Here is a 26,225-nt window from a genome sequence, read left to right as displayed (position 1 = left end):
GAACGCCCGTGGGAGCGCATGGCAATGGATTTTTACGGGCCGACGGAAGTTGGCGATTACCTCCTGCTTCTCATAGACGAGCACTCAAGGTTCCCGATAGTCAAATGCGTCACCACCACTGCATTCCCACAGGTAGCGGCGGTGATAGAAGAGGCATTCAGCGAGTGGGGGATCCCGAAGATGGTCAAATCTGACAATGGACCGCCATTCTGTGGCCACGAATTCAGGACACTAGCAGAACACCTAGGGTTTAAACACATGAAGGTGACCCCTCGCCACCCACAAGCAAATGGCATGGCCGAACGCTTCATGGCATCCATCAAAAAAACACGACAAAGAGCCATGCTGGAGGCAGTCGATCCTCACCAGGCGTTGTGCCGACTCCTAAGGGATTATAGAAACACCCCACACGAAGCCACGAACAAGACGCCTGCTGAACTAATGCTTCGATACAAGGTGAGAACCCGCATACCCCACAATTTGTCACCTGAAGAACCGCCTGACATGGAGGTGCTCCAAAAGGATGCAGAGGCAAAAGAAAAAGCGAGATGGGACACTGACGCACGCCGCCATGCAACGTTGCCAGACTTCCACATAGGGGACGAAGTGCTCGTACAACAACCAACCCTCAGGAAGACAGATCCGCGGTTTGCCCCAAGCCCCATGAGGGTAACCGCAGTCAATGGCACTATGGTGACAGCGGAGGACCAACATCGAGCTGTCACCAGGAACTGTCAACATTTCAAACACTACAACAGGCGAGAGGGATTAGGAGTGCCCCAAAGGTCTGTCTCTCCAGAACCTCGAGAGCCGCGGGATGATCCGTGGATTCCCCCGGGAAGAGACCCGGACGGGCTGAGTCAGGAAGAAGGTGCCCCGGAAACCCCGGGACCAAGCGCCCTTGACGAGAGGCCTCGGAGAGTCGCCAAGAAGCCGGTGAGACTAGTTGAAGAGTGTTGACTCTGATGTTTGGACATATTGTTCGGGGGTGGTGTTGCCAGGCACTCGAGAGTTAACGAGTGCAGCCCCCGCCGTTGGGGAGGCGGAGTTATTGTATTGGGGAGCGGGAAGGAGGAACGGGGAGTTCTGGGTAAGGCGCGAAGGCGCCAGTTCCGATTAGAGAGTAGATGAATAAAGAAGTTGTTACATCCACTCCGTGTGCGCGTCCTCCTTACTGGCCCTTCTAAGAGGGTAACAGTTGCAAGATGAGACCAGAACAGGGGTGGTGGCCTGCCTTCCATTTGTCACTTTCCAGAGTCCCATGGATCCCCGTCAGAGGGTCAATAAAGTGAGGCACAAGCACGTGCTAGTCTGATTTAGGATTAACAGCCTCCCCTAACTGCCTCCATGGCTCACTGGAAGGGGAGTGCTGGATCTACATACTATCATTGTGTTACCAAGTGTGACAAGGTTCCTTTTCAGGGCGTTCTGCCCTTTATATGCCAAGACTGGGATCAGGATACTCGCTCCCATGCTCAGTGGAAGGGGATGTAGGGGTGCACAGGTACAATTCTTATTGTGACTTACGATTGTAGTAACATTTGCTGGGTCCACTCATTTAATATGGGCAAGACATCGAAGCCTAGTATTCCATTGATTGTGTTGATTTTCTTCCTGCTTTTAAATGTTTGCTAAATTGAGTGTATATGCATACATTGTACTATTTGTATTGTCGTTAATTTCTATATTTTTTAAAGGAACCACGATTCCAAAGTAAAGCTTTTGGAAGAGTTAAATGTAAACCGGGGAGGGTAGAGAAATTCAAACGAGGTGGGTGCACCAAATAACCTTCTTTCATATAGAATCTATTCTTGTTCAAAGTAATATTATCTTGCCTTAGAACTATGCATGCAATTGTGTCTTTTTGTGCGATTTAGTAAATGTTATGACGTATTGTGCACAGTTAACCTACGCTTTGCTGATTTTAAATGGCAAGACCATCGTTTCTGAATTGTGTTTAGGTTTGGGAACGGTTAAACAGACCTGTAAAGCACTGGGAAGGAGCTATAGGTAGACCTATATTGCAGGTTTTGGATAAAGGCATGTTCCTCGATACTCATTATGTCAAACAACTGATGAACCATTTTTATTATTTTATTTAAAAAGTGTATCAAACAATGAAAATGCTACATACAATAGGATAGTGCAACACGTCTAATTTCCGAAAAAAAAACATGTGCGACTGCTTACTGATCAGGATAAACTCATGAACATTAAACACTGGGACTCCTGCCAAATTGCCAAACTAGCACAGTTGGCCATTCTCAGAGCAGCTGCCAAGCGATGTGCAGGTAACAGGCCTACTTCAACAGTTTCGAGACGTGCCAGAGACTGGGAAACGTTTTGCTTCATAAACCATTTGTTCGGAGGAAGCGCCAGTACGCTAATGCAGTCTTTGTGCCGTCAGCGCCAGATTCTACAGGTGTTATCCTTGCTTCCTGGAAAATAAAAATAATGACTTTAGTAAGTTTCATCACAAAGCAGATATTAATGTACAACGTTAGTAAATGGGTTGCAAAATGAGAGTGATTGAGCTGGCCGCTACATGAATAACATGTTTTACCACAAGATCTCGCCTCTTACCGTAGGTACACAACCATGCATCGAGTAACAACTTTTTACAAGTGCAAAATAAATGTCAATACCTCGTAATCGCAACAGTAATGCCGAATTAAAAAAGAATCAATCCCTACATATAGCTTTATTTGATTGAATAAATAAGTACAGAGACAGAATTCATTACCTTCATATATGGTTTTTATCCAGAATATACTGCTTTCGAGTGGCGTGTTATGCATTGCTGCCACTTAGTGTCTGATCTGGGGTACTACACCCTGTGTTGAGTTTCAGCATGGACATCGAAAGGAGCACTCCTTTAACGTGGACAGCGTATGACGTTTTGTTGCTTCCTAAAGTTAGTGCTCAACTGTGAGTGAATGTCTGCACAGAACTCCACAGTGCGGCCTTACGTTTGGAGTCTAATGATACATTGGCTAAGGAAGACAACGGCGCCCCAGTCACCCGTGTAAGATGTATGCTGGGTTTCTTTGGCACCGTTTGTTTGCTAAAGTATACTGTTGTGCAATTCAATTGGCAAAACTAGATTTGCTGACTGGCTGCTTCTTTTAGTAATGCTGAAAGAATTGGTGAGTTGTTTTATTCGCTTTGTCTATGTATGTAAAACATCATTGACCCGAGCGCATAGTGAGCGTAGGGCTGTTTCAGCAGTTGATTGTGGCAGTTTGACGAAAACTGGCAGTACTATAGTTTGCTTGTCGTAAATCATTGAAATAGACTTCGGTGGGAACCGTGGGTGTATCCTGAAAAGCGACTCGTCTTTATGAATCATAAGAGGGGGTTCGTCTCCAGACCAAGCCTGCAGTTTTCTTTTTGACTGAACTGAAAAGTCTGCGAATTAAGAAAGCCACCTCGAAAATTAGATGCTTGATACTGCATTCATGAAGTGGTTCAAAGTGTGGTAAACAACACTATTTAGTACTGCATTCAGGTCACATGTTGCTGCTAGTCTGTACATTTCTGTGTTTTACTCCTTCCATGAAGGCATTTACTACTGGTACCTTCAACCATAATATGTTGTGGGCAGCTCCTACAGAGGCGGCTCCAGACTGTCAGCAAGTGTCCACAGGAGACGCCAGGGAAGTCAGTGGCCAGCCGTCAACCAGCACCAACTACCAAAATAAGTGTGGCACGGGTAGGGAGTAGAGCAATTACTTTACTCTAGAAAGCCCTGCCACTCTACAATAACCTTCCTGTGAACTATGAATGCTTACATGTGCCACACTTAGACTTACAAACATTAGCACGCACCACACCTGGATGTAGTCGAAAACATTAGCCTGCATCTAAGCCGCATTTAGATTGAATCGTGAAAATTGGCCTACATCGCACCCAGACAAAATCGGCAATAACAGCGACTGCCTCTTAAGACTGTCACATCTAGATAGTGTGCATAAAGTTTGTGTTGTACTCTGCCTCTTAAGACTGCGTCACATCTAGATAGTGCGCTCTAATATTACTATATTGTTCTCTGCCTCTTAACACTGACTGTGTCACATCTAGATATTGTGTTGCATTTTACCCTCTTAGCCCGTCTCAAATCTAGATAGCGCACTGAAAATTAGTTTACTTTGTTAAATTCTACCAAATAAGACTAACATCCAGATGGCGACCCCGTCTCGCAATTATCCACCTCTCACACCCGTCCAGATTCCTAGAACCCCCATGGTCCCTCCCGTCCTCAGTCCCCACGGCTCACCACCCACACACTAGCTCCCACCTTCGAGCCCCTCACCTTTCCTTCACTTAGCACAACCACAGAAATCCTTCGTCCCCCGCACTTCAGTATAACGCCACTCGCACAATCTCCTACCACCACACTGCATCCAACTCTAAAATCCGAGCCACACTCTGGCACGCCAACCACCTCCCTCCTCGGAAGCCCACTCCCCCCCCCCCTTCCCACCCAAACTCTTCGCTCCCAACCTTCCCTCTGACCGCTTCTCAGAACTCCCCAATACACGACGACATGACACACTGCCCCCTATCAAACTCGAAAATCAGAGCCACACTCTGGTGCAACAACCACCTCCGTCCCCTGAACCCCATTCCACCCCTCCATTCCCACTCAAACTCATAACCCCCCCACCCTCCCCCTGACAGCTATTGAGAACTCCCCAATACCCCTCACCATAACAACCCGCACCCTATCAAACTCCCAAGGCAGAAGGGCCCGCTGGTGCGCCAAACACCTCAAACCCTCACCTCCTTCAACCCCTTCCTTGAACCCACCCAACAGCAATCATCCCTCCCCTCCTTTCCCCACCAGACCTCAGAGTCGCTATACCCTAACACATCACAGAAATGCGCAGCCCCCGCCCACAACCCCTTCCACCGTACCCCGCGCCCCCATTAACCTCTTTGACACCTAACATCGCCCCACCATAACCTCTCTAAAAGCAGCACGTCTCGCCCTCGCAATAACAGTAGCAGCATCTCCCTCACCCTCCGCCCCCCCACCCTCTCTCACACCCCTACTGCGCAGAAACCCTTGAAAAGTAGTAAACAAGCCTGGTCCCCCTGCATGACTGTCTACTCCTCTCCGCTTGTAGCCAGCTTCCCAAACTATCCCTCCCCATCCCCATCCCCGCTATACTCCCCCCTGCCCTCACCCTGCTTCCACCCCCTCTCACTTGACTTCTCGCCCTGCTCCCCAGACCCCCCCCCAATCCTTCGAGAGTCTCCCCCTAAAACCCCCCTTACCCAATGGCCATCCGTCCACTCGCCCGCGCGCGCCCCCTAATCCCTACCCACACCCCCTCACATATCATCCTCCGCCCATCTACTCTAACCAGCCACCACCCTTCATCACCTCGAGCCCGCAGACACCCGAACTCCCCACCACTCATCTCCCTGCCTCACTTACCTTGAGCACCCTAACCCTCCTGTCCCCCCTTACAGCCCCCAACGCACGTCCTACTCACACCCCAACAACCTCCATGACCACAGCCCACTCTGAAGTCAAGTGCATCCTTTGTAATGCCCGCTCTGTAGCAAAAATCAGACACACATCTTCAACCTCTTCTCCTCTGACAAACCTGACCTAGTCTTTATCACTGAAACCTGGTTCTCGGACAACGTTACCCCTATTGCACATGAGGCATTCGCCCCCCCCCCGGGCTACTCCCTCATCCCACTTAACAGACCCTCTAGAGGAGGAGGCGGCATAGCAGTCCTTTTCAAATCTCACTTCTCCATCTCACTCGTTGATTCTCAGACATGCATTCCATTGTAAAAAAAATCCCCCCTTGTTAAATTTTCACTACCTCCGACCTTCTTGCGCAGCTTCCTAATCACTTACAGACCTCCTGGTTATGACAGACATTTCACAACCAACCTCTGTGACTCTGTAGCCACCATGCAAGTAAATCACCCCTCCCTGACTCTGCTAGGAGACGTCAATATCTGGTTGGACATCCCCACCAAACCCATGACCCATTTACTGGTCGACAATCTTGATGCGCTCAACCTCTCCCTTCACATGAACGGTCCAACCCATTTTAAAGGACACACCCTAGATGCTATCTTCAGCTCCCATGACCTTATACATCTAGCCGCCCCCTTTACCACTTATCTGGTCCGACCACTTTGTTGTCTCTTTCTCCATTCTCCATACTCTCCCCTCCCCCTACACCCATCCCGCCTCCCCCTTCTCTGCAAATGCTAGAACTAAAGATCATCCCTGACCTAGCCGAAGCCCTGCTTCTCAGACCCTCCACAACATCCCCCATGATGGATCTTTAACAATCAACTTCCTCGACTCATGGCTCAATGAGTCACTAATTCCACTCACCCCCTCATGCCCCTTTTCCGCACGCCTTGGACCATTTCCCAAATGGTTGACTCCTGAACGGAGGAATGCCAAAAAACTAAATAAATCCTTGGAACGCAAATGGCGAGCAGAAAAAAACAGTCTCAGTAGATCCACGTTTGCCTTGTACCATCACAACTACAAAGCAGAAATCCGAAAAGCAAAAAAAGCCCACTACAACAATTGGATTCTCAACTGTGGAAACCACAGCAAAGAACTCCACAGAATCTTATCTGAATTCGTCAAACCCACTTGTACCTCTGCCCAATCAACCCCATCACAATCGCTCTGCGACTCTCTCTCCCTCCACTTCTACACCACTGCTTGCGACCGAACGACTTCCCTTAACAAACTGTCCCTCCTCTCACCGCCCCAAGTACCGTCCAATCCAACAACCACCCCTCCCACCACCGCTACCCCCTCCTTACCCACCTTTGACTCCTTCAAACCAATCTCCAGAGGAGAATTTCTTGACCTATCTGCTCGCAAACCTTCTGGTTCCCCCCCCTAGACCGCTGCCCTGCCTCAGTCCTCAAAGAAATATTCTCATCCACCTGCGCAGAGAGCATGCAAGAACCATCCTAAATGACTCCCTCACCTCTGGAATATTTCCCGATGCCTTCAAAATTCACATGCCAAGTTCCTTCTTAAAAAACCATCCCTGGACTCCCTTGACCCCAAAAATTACCACCCCATCTCGAACACCAGATTCCTTGCGAAACTCATCGACCAAACTGCATACTCCCAACTAAACGATTTTGTCGAATCCAACAACCTCCTTGACCCCGCCCAATCGGGCTTCATACTGCGACATGGAACCGAAACCACTTTGGCCTCAATCTGGAACGATCTTAAGATCACTGCAGACTCTGCAGGATGCGCTGCACTAATTCTCCGACCTGTCTGCAGCCTTCGACACAATTAACCATTCAATCCTCCCTGACCGCCTCCACTCCCTAGGAATCGGTGGAACCGCTCTCAAATGGATCGCCTCCTTCCTCAACAATAGGAAACAAATAACCCTCCTCTCCCCATTTTTCTCTGCTGCCTGCCCAGTCAACACTGGAGTACCACAAGGCGCATGTCTATCAGCTCTCATATTGAACCTCTATATGTCCACCCTCCTTGGAATCATCCCACTAGCACAATATCATGTGCTACATCTACGCCGACGATACCCGAATCATCCTTAAACTCCACAACTCAAACTCCAACTCTCAGCCAGACCCTGCAGCCTGCCTCCTAGATATCGACCGTTGGTTGACTACAAACCACCTCCTCCTAAACCCCACTAAAACCAAAATCATGGTATGCAGCAATACTGAGCTTCTCCCTCGTCCACACCCTGGCCCCCTTCCTTGGGCCAACCGCCCACCCCCTCAGTCAGTAAAAAACCTTGGATGCACTATGGACTCTGGCCTAACCCTCTGCCGACAGATCAATAACGTATCTAAATCATGTCACTACCATCTCAAAATTCTCAGGCGCAGTTTCCCCTCCCTCTCCTTGCCAAACAGACTTGTCGCTGTTATATTCATTGGAATGCTGAGACTGGACTATGCCAACTCCCTTTACCTAGGAGTCCTGGCATACAACCCTAATAAACCCCAAAGAGCACAAAACGCTGCTGCTAAAATGCTACTACCCCTGGGTCCAGCTCTGAGAACCCTTCATTGGCTCCCAGTTGGACAAAGGGACAATTTCAAGACACTGTGCATCACTCATCGTGCAGTGCACAAGACCGGCCCTTTATACCTGCAAGATAAGCTAAAACCTTACCTCCCACCCCGCACCCTAAGATCAAGCTCTGCCCTTCTTTTAGTGATCCCAACCACCAACTCAGTCAGGATCAGAGGATCCTCTTTCTCAGCATTGGCTCTTTCCAGAACACCAACGACAACCCTAAAGATATGTCTGAACTCCTAACAACCCAATGACTCAATACACAATGAGACTCTACCAGGTGTTCAATGACTTCTGATCCTACACACAGGATAAGATGGATGGATTGAGTGGATGAAGGGAATGGATTGACGAAATGGGTGGATGGAATGGATGGTGTGGAAGCATGTCTGAGTGACAGATGGAGCGAACGGATGGAGTAGATGGAAAGGATGGAATAAATGGAACAGATAGACGCACGTGAAATGAAGGGATTGAATGTATGGCACGGATACATGTGGAATGAATGGAGGGTATGTATATAGAGTGGATCGAATGGATGAACGAGAAAGAATAGACAAAATGAATAGAAATGATGGATTGAGTAGATGGGTTGATGGAGTGGATGGATCGGACGAGTGGAACGTTGGATGAATGGATAGATGGAATGGATGGAGGGGAATGAGTGGATGGAGTGGACGGATGGATGGAGGGGATAGATGGAATGGATGGACACAGAAAAAGACGGATGCAAGGGATGGATGACATGGATGGACGCATGTAGAGTGAGAGGCTGGAATGAATGGCGTGGAAGCATGTGGAATGATTGGAAGATATGTATAGAGAATTGACAAATGCAATGGATGGAATTATCGGTATGTGTATATGAAATTTATAGATGGAATGGATGGATGGATAAGGATGGTTATGGTTGGACAAAACCGATGGATGGAATGGATGAATGGAATGAATGAAACGGATGGAACAGACCGAGTGGATGGAGCAGATCGAGTGGATTGAGCGGAATCGATCGATTGATTGATGGAACGGAGTGGATAGAATGGATGGATGAAACAGATGGAGTAGACGGAATGGATTGAAAATAAGAATGAAACAGATGGGGTGGATGGAATTGAGGGGGTATATGGATATGAGTTTGATTGATTGATGGAACGGGTGGAGTGGACTGAGTGGATGGAACAGATCAAATAGAATTGAATGAATTGAATGAAATGAATGGAATGGATGGAATAGGTGTAGTGGATGAGGTGGGTGGAGTGCAGGTGGAATGGAGTTGGCGGAGTGGAGTGGATGAAATGGATGGGTGGGTGGGTGAAATTGACAGAATGGATGGAATAAATGAATTGGATGGAGTAGATGGAATGGATGGAGTGATGAACCAGGTGGAGTGGATGGAATTGATAAAATGGATAGAGTGCACGGATGGAATGGATGAGATGGATGGATTGGAAAGAATGGATAAAATGGATAGAGTGGATGGATGCAATGGATGAGATAGATGGAATAGACTGAATAAAGTGGATGGAATAGATAGAGTGGATGAAATGGACAGAGTGGACGGAATGAATGAGGCAGATGGAATGGAATCGATGAAATGGATGGGGTGGATGGAAAGAATGGATAGAATGGATGAAATGGATAGAATATATAGAATGGATGAAACGGATAGAATGGATGGTGTGGGGAGATGGAATGGACCGAGTGGATGGAATGGATGGAGTGGATTTAATGGATGGAGTGGATAAAGTGGGTGGAATGGATGGAACACAAGAAAAGGAATGAGTGGATGAAATTGAGGAAAATTGAAAGAATTAATGGAGTACTCAGTTAGAACTGTGAACATTAGCCTGCGCCAGACCCTGACAGGATTGTGAACGTTAGCCTGAGTCGCTTGTAGATAGAAATGCAAATGTTGGCATGCCTCACACTTGGGTGGAGCTGTGATCATTAGCCTGAATCGCATTTGGGTAGAAATACAACTGTTGATGTTAACATGCCCCACACATGTATCACTGTGCACCCTGCCTTCCTGTCCCCCATGCTGTAGCTATATATCCGTATCCCCCCACCTTTCGCTGAAAGCCCAGCCCCCTGTCTCTATATGTCCATGTGTCGCTATGTTTCATGCCATCCTGTTCACGTGCCTGGTCTCAGGCGCTCTAAAGATAACCATCATATCACATCAGTACACTTACCCTCTACTATACACCATCATTCAACTAGAACACAGCTATACCCTTGATTAATTTGGCCTAGCTGTTCATATACGAATACAACTCAATGAACTCCTCATCACCCTAATAAAACGCAGCTAGCCGAGCACATGCCGGCCTTGGTGCTCACATATGCATCCTTCAGGCCTAACGCAGACAGAAGCCCAGTCTGGGTGTCCACCCACCAGACTGCACACATCCAACTGATATCTCCAGCACCACACCATACGCTAGGATGCAGCTACCACCCGCAAATTACATCAGCTGCACACATATCTGGTGCACCCATGCACCTTACGACGCCATCTCTCTCGACTGACCAGAACTACGGTTCCTGAGGGTGTTCAACCTACCAGCGCTTTGCGGTCATACCAATGATATATAGAGCGCTATATAAATGCCAAGTACCATAACATAAAAGATACAGCTAGTGCTGAAAGATGTACATTAAAAGGAGTTGTATATCAATACTAAGAGTAAAACAAAGATGTAACTTCTGTTGCTGCACTGTGTAACAGATTGATTCAATGTTCTGTACACAACAGTTTCCATTTATTGAAATCACATGATCTTTTATTTGACTTCCGTGCCTCCTTCAATATTTTCATGCATTTTGCTAGCAACGCCAAATGGACAAATTCGGTGACCTTCGGGAGCCAATCGGCTAGACTGAGTGAGTTGTTGAAGCGTTTATTTTTCTGTCGCAGTTACATCCGTATGGAAATGAATCACCTACATCTCCCAAGAACCAGCTGGTGGATGGAATCGTTGTGGGGATCTAAGGGGGTTGCAAAGAGACCTTGAGGTGATTAAATTTCCACTCTACAATCAATACCTCCCTTAGAGCTCCCTTTGTGAGAAATTCCATGGAACCGGATAACTTGTACTTCTGGTTAAGACTGTAAGAAAAGAGGCACACTAGAGGGGTCCTCCAGCAGGCAAAGATCTCCAGGATCTCCTCGGACTCCAGGATGTGTGCAATTGAAATGCCTGATCAGAGCACCTGCCAAACAATTCTCTGTTCTGGCCAGAGGGGCTGCTGACAGGGAGATGTCACTGAACCACATACACACTGCCTTGCTGCACAGAGGGAACAGCCCCACCACATTTTCTTAATGGAAAAAAAACTGCTCCTTTGTGAAAACCTAGGCATGCATACCCCATACTGAGGGACCAAAAGGCACAAGAGTCAACCAAATGGAGATTGAAGTGCTTTCTTGACAAAGCTGGAGACCAAAGGCTACTCACAGTAAGATTGTTAAATGGAAAACCACAGGCCTTGAAAGCTGCCAAGGACCACAGCCACCTGAGGCCAAGGCTGTTGGAAAGGTTCCCTTTTCAGAAACGTTTTTCTGAAGGCTAACCACAGGAGGTCCTCAGATAGTTTAGTTGAAGCACGTAAAATGTCTATCAGGTTACCCTCAAACAGACCACTGTCTTCACCCTAGGCTAATGGCCTAGGAACATTTAAAGAGGCTGTGACACCCAGAAGTATCGAAAAAAGCGATGACTAGGATAAAGGACTGTGTCCATAATTGCTGAACTATTTATTCATGCCTTTATTCTCTTCACTTTGTATATAATTTATCTTCCTTCTTTAAAGCACATGCTGTAACTTTTTTAGTAATGTACCGTCCCCCTGGCCCCGTTTAATCCTTATGTGAAGACCTCGACTCTCTCTCATCTTCAATTCTAGCTTTACAACTTCCTGATCCTTCTTGGCAACTTTAATCTTCATCTCTCTAGACACTCCACAATTATATTGTATTCTTGATTCCCATTACCTTCATCTTACCACTAACACCCCACTGTCATGTCTCCTGATCTGGTCTTTTCTACCCTCTCCTCCATTTCCTTCCCATCTATTCTTCTGGCCATGGTTTGCTTTCCTTTACTCTTTATTCCGCCTGCACTCCTCCTGCCTGATGTACATCTACTTTTTTGTGCCATGACGTATGACACTTTGAGCCTACTATGTTTATCTCAGCTTTTAACCCTCTTCACCCATCTCTCCCATCTTTAAGCTTGATTTCTACCCTTCTAACGGACAGTATATCTTCACTTCGGTCCTCAGGCTTACTAGGTACTCTAGATCATCTTTATCTCACTTATCCACCCCACTGGATAGCCACAACAAACTTGCTTACACCCTGCATTCCATGCCTACTGCAGTCTTCTACGATAGGCTGAGCATCGCTACAGGAAATCAATCTTCTGCGGACCTTGCTGCCCTATACTCTTTAAATAATTTCTACACTTATTCTCAGCTTGTAGCCAAGCAACAACGCTTAACTGTCCTAAACCCCCCTTGTCATTGCGACTTACTTTCATCTTTAAACATGCCTCAATACTTCCTATTTTAAAGAAATCATCTTTGGGTCCTTCTGCATCTTCTAACTATTGTCTGATAGATCTTCCTTTTCTTCCTAAATTCTTGGAACACGTTGTCTATAACTAGGTCTCTGTTCATATAAATCAATCGGCTGTTGTTCCTCTTCAAAAATCAGGTTTCCGCCCTCTTCACTCAACGACGACAGCTCTTTGCTCAGTGTAACTGCTTACTCTGTGCCCGCTTTGCAAAACGATCCTCTCTACACTTTTCACAACTTTTCTGCTGCCTTTGACACGGTTGATCATCATGTTCTTCGTTGTTCACTTTCTAATCTTAGTTTTGAGGATTCTCTAATTCAATGGTTTCGCTCTTAACTTGGACTAACCGCACCTTCTCAGTTTCCTGGGTAGGTCAATTTCCTCTGTTGTCACTATACACTTTGGTGATCAAGGCTCCGTCCTTGGCCCTCTGCTTTTCTCCTTATTTACAATCCCCCGTGTTTCGATCAATTCCTCTTTTGGTCTTTGTAATCACTTTATGCTGGCTATTCCCAAAACTAGCTTTCTTGCTCTTCTTTTTCTGACAACATCCACTCTAATGTATCTGCTCGTCTCATCTATTAAATCCTGTATGTTGGATTATTATTCACATCTCAACCTGTCCATGACTGAAGCCCTTTTCTTTCCCACTACCACTCTACCTTCACCATTACCTTCCATCTATTTCCTTTCCCCCTTCTTATCTTTCACCTCATCTACCACTAGTAAACTTGGAGTCATTTTTCACTCCGCTCTCTTTTGCTCCTTATATCGCCTCTGTGGCTTGTTCTTGCTGTTGTCATCTTTATAATATCCGATGTGCCTGTGTTTTTCTCTTTTATTGGTGCTAAAATTATTCTCTTCTCCTCTTAACTTCTGACTACTATTTTACTGTTCTACACTTCTGCTTGGCCTTCTTGTAGATCGGTTATCTCCTCTCCAGTCCATCTACAACTCACCCTCTTTTGCATCTCTCTCCTGGCAATTCTATTCTTCCTATTCTGTAATCTATTCATTGATTATCCTTTGAATTTCCTCTAATTTAATTTTCTCTGTGTTGTTTTCAAGAGTCTTCACTGGATGGCTCCTCATCTCGCTTCCTTGATCACATTCTATCCACCTTCTTGCCCCCTTTGATCCCAGTCCCAATTCCTTTTTTCGGACCCTCATCCCCCTTGTGCCTAGTCGAGTTTTCGTTCTTTCACTCTCTTAGCACCTAAACTATGTAAGTCATCTTCCTCCTTTTATCTTTTTCATACTCACCTTAAGGCTTTTCTGCTTTCAACTTGAATGTTTTGGCAATTGATTTCACTCACGCCTTTTCTACTGTTTTTCTTTTGTTCAGCGCTTTGGAATATAGCGCTTTATAAATCCAATAAAATACAAACACACATGTGGACAATATGGTTCTCAAGTGGAAATGCCGGCCAGAGTGAATACCCAGAATTGCCCCAATGAAGCAGAGACCTGAAAGTGAGTAGTGTGGGACATTTTGAATTAATCCAATTGATGGAAAAGTCCAACATGTGCAGAAGCTGGCATGTGCAGTACAGATGGTCCAAGATAGACAGTGGAGAGTGGTCTCAAATGTTCTACTTGCTTAGCAAGGGAAAGATAGGACTCATCCCATCCCAGACGAGCAGCCGTGACAACCAGAAGCTTGATGAAAACTCTGTAGCCTGACAAAGGCTGAAGGGCAGGAGCACAAAATGTTTTAAAGCTCCTGTGATGAAGACCCCTGTCAGACTTTGCAGACTCATTCCCAAGAAATTGAAAGATGAGAGCCCAAGGGCAGTACAGTGAGGATGCCCCTGACCACTCTTCCTTGGCCGTTGTCATAGGGGGAAGGGCCCCGCAAATTTTAAAACCCTCTGGAACCTTCTCCCCACTTAGGATCCCAAGAAACCTGACACCACACTTAAAACCTCTGCGGGGATTGTTAACTTCCAAGTGGGCTCTAAGGATTGCAAAAATATTTTGCAGGTCCTGCCAGGTTTGATGGCTCTAATGGGTTTGTGGAATCATCAACAAGGTTTGGACTCATCCGGGTCCACGGACCAACACGCAAAGCCAGCGAACCCACGAACAACTAAACTAAAGTTCAACATCTTATACAAACTTGAACATTACTAAAAGCAAGCCTGGTTCCCCAGGACTGTGTTTAACTGATACACACTGGCTTGGTGGCCAGTGAGCTACTTGAATGGCTTTGTTACTTGGACTCTCACATAGGGACACAAAGCTCAATCACCTTCCTCCCTTTCTTTATTGCCTTCCATGTACCTGCTGTTCTAAGGTCTCCTTCCAAGGAGGATGTGGTGGCGGAACCCTCTGGGTTTGGATGCTGGTTTCTGGCTCCCTCTCACGGGCACCTTTCTCGGCCACTGCCTTCTCTCTGGTGTCCTCCCTTCCAGCAGGTCAGTCTCCCGTGTTGGTCGCAGTTTGGTCTCTCACTGTGAGGGACCTGGGTCTCTGGTCCCCGGGCGCTCCTGGTCACAGCAGTGCTGCATGGGTTCTAAGCCCACCACATGACCGTTGTGGTGGTGCCTCAAGGCTGTGTCAGCTCCACACTGTAGCAGCAACATCCGCTCTGCATGGCTTCCTTTGGGCTAGCGGGCTGCACGTCCGCTCCTCCCTCACTCTCCAGGTGAGGGCCATTTCCCTCATGTGCCAGTCTCAATACTGAGGGACACCATCCTATTGGTCCTGGGGCTTCTCCTTTAAAGAGGGGCCTGCAACTAAGCAAAGCATGTGTGAATGTTTCACTCCCTGAATGCTTTCATCTACTCCCATGTATGCAGACAAAAAGTGGCATGATGGGGTTGAGAGAGATCTTTCTAGCTTGTTCAGCTAGGAGTCATTGTCCCCTAAGGGGGAGTCAACCCCAGGGACACTCCTCTTGCCCAAACCCTTAAAGAGGGTTTTGCGAAGCGGGCTCACTTCCCAAGTCTCATTTTGGGGGTAGTAATTCTCTGGATTCATCAAAGCAGACACTGTCAGGGATGAAGGGTAATCCACCCTCACTCCCTAACCATGGAAGCCAAATGGAGTATGACCCTCCCACCTTGGTTGGCACAGGTCCCCGATTTCGTAATTACAGGTCACCAAGAGGCAGCCAATAGGGGTGGTGGGCCTGGGGGGTGGGGTTAGAGATGGTTGTGGATAGGTAGTGGGATAGAGGAACACCGGAAAGAGGGTTAGGGTAACATATGGGTCAGTAGATGGGGTATGGGAAAAATCTTGCAATGCTCCACACACAAATGAATTGACAATGTATGACCCAGCACTGCCTCAATAAGTTCCTAGAGCAATACTTAACCTGTCTTCCCTTTGACCAATCTCCTACACTCTACGCATTAACCACACTTTCCTCCTGCACAAACACTGGCTGGATTCAAAGACTTCCCCAAGGACTCATTTTGAATACATGAAATAAAACAGGTTGAAAGAACATGCAAATGGTGTGAGACACAAATTCATCAATGGAACACATGAACTCCACGAGACAAGGATGGTCTCAAACAACGGTCATTCATGAGGCTGAGTGATAGTCGACTACCCGTGAAATTACTCACTTCAGAATTGCCGTTATTTTCGTAGTACTTTGAGGCACATTGTTGCTTCATAGAGTGCCCGTATTGCATTATATTCATGTTATGTTAGGTTAATACGAACTATGCAGTTACCTTCAAAAGGTACCTACCTATTCATATAAATCAATCGGCTGTTGATCCTGGGGGGACAATTGCAATATACTAACAAGGTCAGGAATCTGGGCTGTATATGGCAATCGAACCTCAGTGGTGAGGCCCAGTTGGGGGCCAAAGTTAAAGCAGTCTTTTACGCAATCCGGGTGTTGCTTAATGTACTCGCTTTTATCCTAGTTGAAGATCATGCGGTAGTGGTGGGAGCCATGACTAGCCTCTACCTAGAATACTGTAACAGCCTGTTAGCAGGAGCTCAGCTAAACAGATAGCCAGATTGCAGAGAGGCCAAAATGTGGTAGTCATGCCAATCAGACAGCTGAATAGAAGGGATCATATATCCGCCTTTCGAAGATCCCTACACTGGCTCCAGGTAGAGGACAGAATTACATTTAAAGTGGCATGTCTTAGCTGCAAGTGTTTGAACAGACTTGCGTAGGAATATCTAGTGGATAAGATCATTCTTTATTGCCCACTTAGAGATCACCATTCTAGAGACCAACTCCTGTTTTGTGTGCCAAGGTCCAACTTGGTCTTTGGGGGAGAGAGAAGCGTTGGTGTGTTTGGTCCGAAATTATGGAACCAACTACTGTTAGATATTAGGTCCTCTAAATTCCTAATACTATTCAGAAAGAGCCTGAAAACCTTTCTTTTCAGATAGGTTTCCCTTACACCTGCAGAATGCATAACGAATTGATACTCTGAAATTCCATCTAATGGTTTACATCTGCACCCGTTTATAGTTTACTCTGTTTGGTGCGCAAACAAAATATTCAAAATCAAACTAAGGGTGAGTATATTTGGTTTTGTTTGGACATATCCTAGCTTGATTTAGCGAACATCGTCATAATCATGATGGGTCTCATGATCTACAGGGTCGACCGGTTTTGGAGGACCATGGCTAGTGATGTCATCTTCTTCAGGACCAATTTATTCTGGGATTGGCATGGCTCCAGCATCTGTCCGCATTTGTGGCTTGGGTGGTCACCTCCATCCCCTCTACCAGCCGATTGTGAACTCTCATAGGATGGGAGATGGCGGTGTTTAAGAAGCACAGTCAAGCGGTACTTGTCCATGTAGATGAGATCCACGTATCTGTGTGGGATCCCGTTCTGTATTATTTGCAAGTAATGTGGGATCCCACACAGATGATGGAGCCATGCCAATCCCAGAATAAATTGGTCCTGAATTGGTGAAGGAGTGCATTAATAACATCTTCTGTGTTCAGTAAACCCTAGTATAACAATCATTATACATTCTATTCGTTGAAACAAGGAAAATACAATAAGAGACAACAGGATGCACACAAGAGGAGGTGCAGGTTAAAAATAATAGGACTATCCAGGGGTTGAAATTTAGAGTCATAAAACAGGAGCTAGACGTGTTAGGCTTTCTCTGACCAGGAGAATCTCATTCCCACCCACGAGCTATTAAAGTGAAGTCTTGTGGGTCCTCAGGACACTGTACGTTGAGTAGAGGACTTGAGCATTGGAAGACCAAGAAATGCAGTAATGGGGAAAAAAAGAGCTACTTTTGCGTAACGATTTAACATTAAAAGAGGTGCAGGTGAGAATGCCTGGAGTCAGTGCCTAAAAGATGGTCGAACTTGTTGTCCGATTTTTGGCAAGCACCCAAAAATGCACATGCCTTCTTTCAGTTTCTAGGTTTCTGCATCTTTCGCTTGATTGCTGGCTCTTTCTGTTGATTCCTCGGCCTCTTGCTGTTAGGTAAGATTTTCATAGTAAGGATAAATCTTCCCGATCTGGGTCAACCCCAGAACGTTTTGCTTTACTGGTGGATTATTTTTACTTATATCTATGTGAGTGGGAACCTTTTTCCACACTCACAGAATTCTTTACTTTTTATGGGTGCCATTTTTAAGACTCGCCATAGTGTCTTTCAAAAGTGATCCTCTGACATTTTGGCAATAAGTGTCTATTGTTGCTGGGATGCCCTGGGGGCTCCCCTTTTAACTTTCTCTAGTTAACCTTGAGAGAACTACAGTTCTCAGGGCTGAAAAGGATCTTTGCATCCCTTTTAAATTTTATTAAGTGAGACCAGCACCCCCACCTTATGTGGAGTGCTGGGGAGATACAGAGTATCCCCTTTCTCATTTTAAATGTAACATTTATGTTACAAGGACAAGCTTACCTTTAATGGCTGGTGGCAGTGAACCTTTTTCATTAATTCGGTGCACCTTTACTGCGGGGCTATTTGCACAGCCCCAGCAAAGGCACCCATGGGTGCTCATTTTACCAAAATTGCCCCTGTCTTCTTATTTCATGATTTCACTGTTCCCTGTCCTTTCTTGTTCCTTCCCGTGACCTCCAGGGTGGGAAATTCCATTGTGTGATTTTTATCTTCAGTGGGAGTCCTGTGGACTCCTCTGCCCAGGCTCCAGAGTGTCGGAAGGCAGGAAGCGAAGGAGGCTGTCTGACCTGAAAGGATTGCCAACCCCCTCCCAAGTTTAAATGTTGCAAGGCTGTTTGATTGACTATGTTCCTGCATAAAAGTCTGACCTTGGAAGCTGAAGAGGTAGTCGACCACTGGAAACAAAATCGAAGAGGATGATGAAGGAAACACGGCTGAGACGATTTTCAGCGACCAGAGAACCTGCTGTGTAACCGGAGCCTGCTGTAGGCCTGCCTTCCAACCAACCTGGGAATTCCAAAATCGAGGACCCCGACCCAGATCTTGGTGAGACCAAATCAACTCAAAAAGACCTGCATTTTGAGCCATCCTACGTCGTGCTGTGACCTTGCAGTTCTACAATACCCCCAATGCCCTTGGACCTCAAGTCTTTGTGCGGTGCAGTCTTCGGAAATTCTGAATGTTGCTGAAACTTTGTGGGCATCCTGCATCCTGCTCGACCTCCAGAGATGCAAATTGAGCCTTAAAAAGGTCCCAACAGCAGAGTGCTGGACCTTGCAAACAACGAGAATCTGACCTAGGATATTCTGTCTTCGTGTGTATCTTCCTCTGACCTGCTGTTAGCCTGGCCAGAATAAGTCTGCCTATTTCATACTTACCTTTTAGGTTGCTGGTAACTCCTTACAAAAGTATATACTTTTTACTTATCTCGAGTAGAACGGTGTTATCCTAAACGTATGTTAGAGTTATTTCTTCCCTTAGTCTGAACTGAAATGCAACTGTGATTGATTATTACATCCCAAGGTCCAACTCCCCTAGAATAACTGGCATCCTGAATCAGAGTTATAGGTTTTTACTAGTCCTGGAATAAGTGTTCCACTATTCTGAAAAGTAGATTGTCCAGTTGACTTGGTATGGGATTTCTTTCTGAGCGTCAGGGTACAACTGACAGGGTCTACTACCCTGGAATTACTGTAAAGTAATCTGAAAGTTACTTATAGTTTTACTCCCCAAGAATGGGTGTGCCCTACACGGAATGTGTATACCAATGTCTGACTTACCTAGAAATATTGTTATTTTTTTTTTCATAAGGTCTATGCTTTGGTCTGTGAACTTTAAAGCATAGTGTTGTGTTTTTATAATGTGTTTATATGATCTGTAATAGTACTCATTTCCCCCAATATTTTTCTGAGCCTACTTGTATTTAAATAAACCAATTATTTTTACAATGCATAGCGTGTCAGTGTTTCTTTGGACCATTTGTAATACAATTTCTTTGTACTGATTCTACAGCCCTCTCTCGCTCCCAAGATAAACCTGGCTGCTCTGTCAACGCTATACTCAGGTAGTACAGCCTTATACGAAGAGTGGAGTCATGTACTGCCTCAGTTGAATGGTTTTACTAAGCCCTTGGTTGGCCTTCAGAAAAAATGACCCAACACTTGCCATTTCGATTTACATTTGTTTAATGAATTTCCCCTCTACCCTGCGTTCCTTTGCTATTTTACTGCTAACTCTTACTTAGCCATTACATCTACAACCCTAACTAGATCTGTTTACTAGATCGATCTCCACTGCTGTGAGTTTACCGACAAGATGTTTATATCCGGTCTGCCACCTCTTTCTGCCATGCCACCTTGATCACTCTGACAAATTGGATTCTGCCTCGCAGGAGTAAAAGGACAACAGGGACAAAATGGCTTGCTAAGCCCTCGCTTTTACAAACCAAAACCCAATGCAATCAAAGGTAAAACAGGCACAGTTAAGAGATACACCTCCTTCGCCTTTTGTGGCAACGCAGGCCAGGGGCAGGCTATAGTTCCAAGAGGGGTGTGAAAAGGAACCAGTAGTGGCCCAAACAGTTTCACAGTCCAAAAATAAAGGGAATGTCCAATCAAGGCTCTATAAAAATATATACACTTTTATAAAACACACCATCTGCAAGAGGAACGAAAAAGATTACTATACAAAAACCCACCCCAAAGGAACGAACAGAAGAGATGTGACAGACTGGAGAAAGTAGCACTCTCGGTATAGCTCCAAGGGTGGCAGATAAAGTACTACCAAAAAGGATATCTTCGTGAAAACAGGGACGATCGTGACCTAAGCAGTCTCCAGGGCCCAAGTGGAACATGGGGCAGTCACAGTACTGATTTCGGTTCTTGGTGGGCTGATGCATCAGACCCGGGATCGAACAGGGCGCAAATGCTTGTGCTCAGTAAGGTCGAACAGCGATGGTTCAAGTGATGCAGGTCGGGCGGTTCCAAGTATGCTTCAACAATGGCCAGGCCAGGTTGACTGGCCTCTATCGTGAAGTGGTGCTCGAGGGGGGTGTAGATGTGCAAAAATGAGGTGGCGGTTTTTCAGTGGTTAGCAGGTGCTTTGGGCCTGGCAAGTGGCGTGCTTGGCGAGGACACACTGCTGTTTCGAGCCAATGTTAATACAGTGCAATAGTTCAGCTGGTTGGAGGAATGCAGATCCCAGCACCTTCCTTCTTGCTTAGGAGGCAGTGAACGCAAAGTGACCGTTGTGTGGATGAGCAGAGAACTGCGGCTGATCTGGACCTGCAGGCTGCTGTGAGGCCTTTGCAAAGGGCTCAAGGACAGAATACGCCAGTTCTGGGTCTGCTCTTTTGGCACAGATCATCTGTGCAGATTGCTGGTCCTTATCCACAGCAAAGGCCACTCCCTATGTTCGCTGGCAGTGGTTCGGTGACAGAGCTTTCTTCCGTCTCGGACGGTTCTTGCTTCACCACTGGAAGAGGAATTTGGGCAGTGCAACTGTCCCAAAAGAGGTCCAGGTGAAAGCCTTCAGAACGACTCTTAGGCCTTAAAGGATCCTCGAGAAACTGAAGGTCTTCTGTTGAAGGGTGTAAGACCCCCACTTAAGGGCCTAAGTCTTCAGGTGATTGGTCTAAAGCTAGCCTGCTTTAGGGGAGCAATCCCTGCTCTTGGTTGAAGTGGACTTTGCCCTCTTGATCTTGCACCCAGAGGGCCTTGCTCCAGAGGAAGACGTGAAAGGTAAAGAGACAGCGAGAGAAAACGGTGGAAGGCTTCTTCCACGGCCCATAGGACTCCAGCCTATTCTACTACCACCGCCTTTCCTCCGACTGAACAAAGACCTATGAAGAGTCAGGAATGAAACCCAGACACAAGTTTGTCATGTTTTTGGTTAAAGACGTATTTGAAAATTAAAGGGCTTGGGAAAAGGCCACTCCGACACTGCTCCAAGAGGAATTTCCCTACCTAAACAAAAACTCAGGTTCTGTCTGTGTCAGGATGTCAAGAACAAAGCTGTCTTGTGTCCAAAGTTATATTCTGACCCTCACACTATAAACGCAACTCTAAGATGAAAAAGGGAAGTGTCTTTAACCTTGAGAGGTTTGGAAAAGTTTCCTTCCCTCGATTCTTCCCTACTGCATGAGGTTTCCATGCATTGGTGTTCTCAGGACCCCTCAAGGATAAAAGGTCCTTGTTCCAGAGGGTGGTTCCCTTCCTCTGAATTCTTCTTTACTCTGAATCTTTATTCACAACAGTTCTTTGGGCCTCTCTTGACAAAGTGCAACACCTGCACACAAAACTGTTTGGCTTCTATCTTGTATAACACAATCCTTTTCAATTGCTTGGTATGCTATCCTGCCAGGAGTTCGGTTCATTCAGGTTTTTCACCCGCTCCCAAAGTTGTTTGTATATAGTATTGGATAATGTATCTTCCTGATATATTACCTTTTCTCTCCTTTTTTCGTATTGGCAAGGTGTACAATTGCACATTAGAAAAGGATTTGTTTGCGACTTAAGTTCCCTTTTCCCAATATGTCAATTTCTCTTCTCTCAGATAAGACGCCTTCTATTGTTCACATTCGGCATGTTAGCTGATACGCCCCAGTGTCCCGGTTGCTTTTGCAAGCACTCACTGTTCTGTAGGCATTGGTATCTTCTCTTGCGGTTGACCGGTGAAGGATTCCAGTCTTTCGTCTAGCTGCCTGCTTTCCTCCGTTCGCCGGTCCTCCGCAGCTTCCACTCGACATGCCTGCTTTCCTCTTGAATCCAGTAATGAAATGCTGTTTTCCTTAATCTGCGAATAACCAGGAGTTCTTCAACCGCTCTTGGCAATCCTGCAGCGTCTTTTGGTCCAGCTGTTCCTTCGTCCTCCGGCGGCGAGGCACCTGGGTCCACCACACCGGTCCTGGCTTCTCGGCTCTCTGCTCCTCATGGAGAGGTGCAGCTCTGTCTCGCCAATTGCCACAGCAGCTGTGTTCCATTCTCTGTTTGGCCTGCTTACATTTCCCAGGCACAGATGTGGGACAGAAAATACTAGATCGCTGGCTGTAATTCCAATCTCTTTTGCTCCACATTGCTGGATCAGTCTACTTCTTCGTCACAGTATTTTGTGGATTCTGGGAACAGAAGTCCATTGTGAATGACTGACTTATGGAATTTGGATGAACATTGTTAAAAGGTTTTGATGCCAAGTCAGTTCTGACTGATAGACAAGAGGAATTGAAAAAGGTGATTTCATTATATTGGCAAGGTAGACTAAGGTTGGTCGGTACATTTGGTTAAAGGGTTTTCCCTGCTCTTCATAGGAAAAGGAGTGGATGCGCGGCAATAGGCCATGAGGGTTTCAGACATGAGGATGTTATTTTCAAGGGACAATCGGGGATACCAGGTCCCATCCGATGGAACCACAACATCTTCTAAGAGGTTGTCTTCTTCCAGTTGAGCCTCCCTCATAGCCGCCCCAAGGGTCAGGATCACGTAGAGGCTGCCGTCCCCTGGCCACATGTGAGGAGGTCACCACCAAGAAATCAGTGAGGACTCCACCGGATTCATCATAGACCCTTGAATGTGCAGAAACCTGGTATGCGTCAACTCCTCCTGAATGGGTGTGCCCCTGTGATACCCGGGCCTGGGACAGCTGCTTGCTGTGCAATGGTCTCATGGGAGGGAGTTACCGGCCCTCATAAGAGAATCAGAGAGGCCGGCACCTCAGGGTTTCTTTCCTGCAGTGTGGCAGTATCGGACCGTGGGAGCCGAATTCCCAATCCCTCCAGCAGCCGACACATGTGCACTATCAATTTGCCATGATCATAAGTATCACCATGCGCCTAAACCCAGGAATACCTTTTCTTTTATTTATTTTTTTTATTTCTTTTAAGAGATTACACTGCCACTAGCCTGGGGTGCTCCTGATCATCGTGGTTTGTGTCTCAGGGGTAAATCTTAAAATGTCACCCGTTGCGGCAGTGACTCAGCTGTCGCTGCCACAGTCAAGCAGGCATCTTGGGATCATAGAATCTGCTCTGCTCTGTTCTGTTCTGTTCTGCACCACATGCAGAACAGGTGCAGTGAGTCAGGCTACTGATGCAGCAGGGCAAAAGGGCACCATTCTTTTGGCATGGAGTAGTGACAAAGGGGGAGGGTCTGGTTATTAGATTGCCCCTTTGGAGAAGGAATTACCTGCATAATTTTATGCATTAAAAAAATCGTGCCCTTTTCACCCTCGACAGATGGCCATTCCTCACACTCTCTCTTGCGGCTGCTGCAGAACGAGAAGCCAAAACATAGAGGCCCCAAATTTAACTTCCACAAGACATGCAAACTATCACCTTGCATCCAATACCTATCGCATATCATTTATTCTCGAGGATTACACATGCAAATGAATACAAATTCCCAGATAGACTGAATGTCAGATATTTATGTGCGGCACCAGCTGGTATAGAGGTACAAAAAGCTCCTGTTAGCTCTTGCTCTTCTTTAAGGATACAAATAATCTGAAGACCTCCCAGCAATTTCAAATCCTCATTATGCCAATTCCCCGCTGTACTCACAATTCTGCTTTGCCTCAACAGATTCCCACAATAATTACGAGCAGCAATTTTGGCCCCAAGCCTTGCTGCTTATCATGCTGTTATTTTCACCTATCGGATAATGGTTGCCTTCCTCAGCTTGAGCCCACTACAGGCTTAATTCTGGCCAGCCTAGAGGTGCACTGACTTGCACCTGGGTCTTGAATATAGCTCTAAGCAGGCTAGCAATTTTTTGTACTCTGCATTTTCTGGCTTGCTCCATGGTTTTTGCTAGAGCCCTCTTGCTGGTTAGCAAACTAATACCGTCACCTTCAGGATTCCCTGGCCTTTGCCAGGATCTGAGGAGCAGCCTCCAGCAGGCTATAGGTAAAGAGCTTCTAGGTCTGGAAAGCACTGCTCAGAAAGTTATACCAGTCGCTGTATTTTCGGCTTGTGTCTCCTCGAACACCTCTCTGGATCTCTGTCCTAACTCCCATGCTGTCTGCCAACTTCGGTCACCTTTAATACTGCTTTAAGAATGTTAGCTGCTACAATCATTCCTGTGAGCTTTCTAGGCTTGGTTAGCACTGGATTACTCAATTGGTCAAGGTTCTTGTGTTTACCCGCCTCCCCATGCATCCCTTTCCTTGCATATAATTAGGCTGATGGGGAAAGGCTTTCTGTGAACGCAGTGCTTGCTAATGGATTTATGGACCAAAGCAGCACAGGCAGACAGCTTAATAATTGCTTTACTCAACTCGGAAAGGTCATGGTGGTTCAACGGCTCTGTGGTCCTACACTGATCCCGCGTAAGATAGGTCGCTGTGTTGCTGTACTTGGGGTGTCTCTGGGAACCCTTGTCACCCCTTTGTCTCAAGGCAGTGGTATATTGATATGATGTAGCACAAATGGGCATGCAAGTGGTTCCTTGAGACCGCGTTTTTCCATGAGGGTCAGCACGTGAGCAGTTTGCTAGTTTTCTAAGATAATCTTTTTCAACAGTGGTTTCTGAAAATGTGTTTTACCGTACAGTGGATGATCTCTGCAAGAACCTGCAGCGTATTTCCATGTATAATCTACTTCCACTGAGGAAACTTCACCTACCAGTTAGGGTAAGGTATAGACCCTCCAATGGATACACCCATGCCGCTTCTGTGCCCCCCCTTAAACAGTCTCCAGAGGTGACCATCACACAGTGGATGCAGTGTTGCTGTTATTGTCTTCAATGAGGCACCTCCCCTGTGGGCAAAAGAGGGGAAGGGGTGAATGAATGAACCCTGAAAATGACAGACGATTATTGCACTGGAGGACCTAACAATGTGGCCTTTCATGCACTGAATGTCTCCAAGAACTCATCAGCCCAAGTACTGACCCATCAAAGAACCTTTTAAAAGCTTAGATTGGATGGTATGGGTGATCCCCGAAATATATATCCACAAGTGCCTTCGAAAATAAAATGTTTCTCACCGTAGTGACTAGAATACTCCTTGTCCCAAGTCCGCTTTCGTCCATCCTTTATGGGCGTACCTGAGGTGGGGACAGTACTGGAACCTTTCAGTAAAAAATATTCAACTTGCCTTTTAAATTTATGCCAGGCGCGGTCACAGCGCACACACACGCAACATAACACCGCCCATGCCATTTCACCTCAGTCCCTTAGCACGCCAGATGCTCTTAACAAGATCCTTGGCCACATATTAAAATCA

At 46.3% G+C, this 26,225-nt stretch overlaps 1 protein-coding gene across 1 annotated transcript in view; it reads right to left on the bottom strand.

Moving 5' to 3' along the window:
- Positions 1-2,078: 2,078 nt before the first annotated feature.
- The window catches only part of DAW1 (dynein assembly factor with WD repeats 1), a 328,433-nt gene continuing 304,286 nt past the window's right edge, over positions 2,079-26,225 (bottom strand). Inside the window, exon 13 of the mRNA XM_069617981.1 lies at positions 2,079-2,438. Coding sequence (XP_069474082.1) covers positions 2,404-2,438 — 35 coding nt within the window. The 3' untranslated portion in view covers positions 2,079-2,403. The remainder of the gene's footprint in view (positions 2,439-26,225) is intronic.

Source organism: Ambystoma mexicanum, chromosome 10 (assembly GCF_040938575.1).
Source record: "Ambystoma mexicanum isolate Mex_15411 chromosome 10, UKY_AmexF1_1, whole genome shotgun sequence".
NCBI classification, from domain to species: Eukaryota; Metazoa; Chordata; class Amphibia; order Caudata; family Ambystomatidae; genus Ambystoma; species Ambystoma mexicanum.
This window is presented reverse-complemented; position numbering and strand designations above follow the sequence as displayed.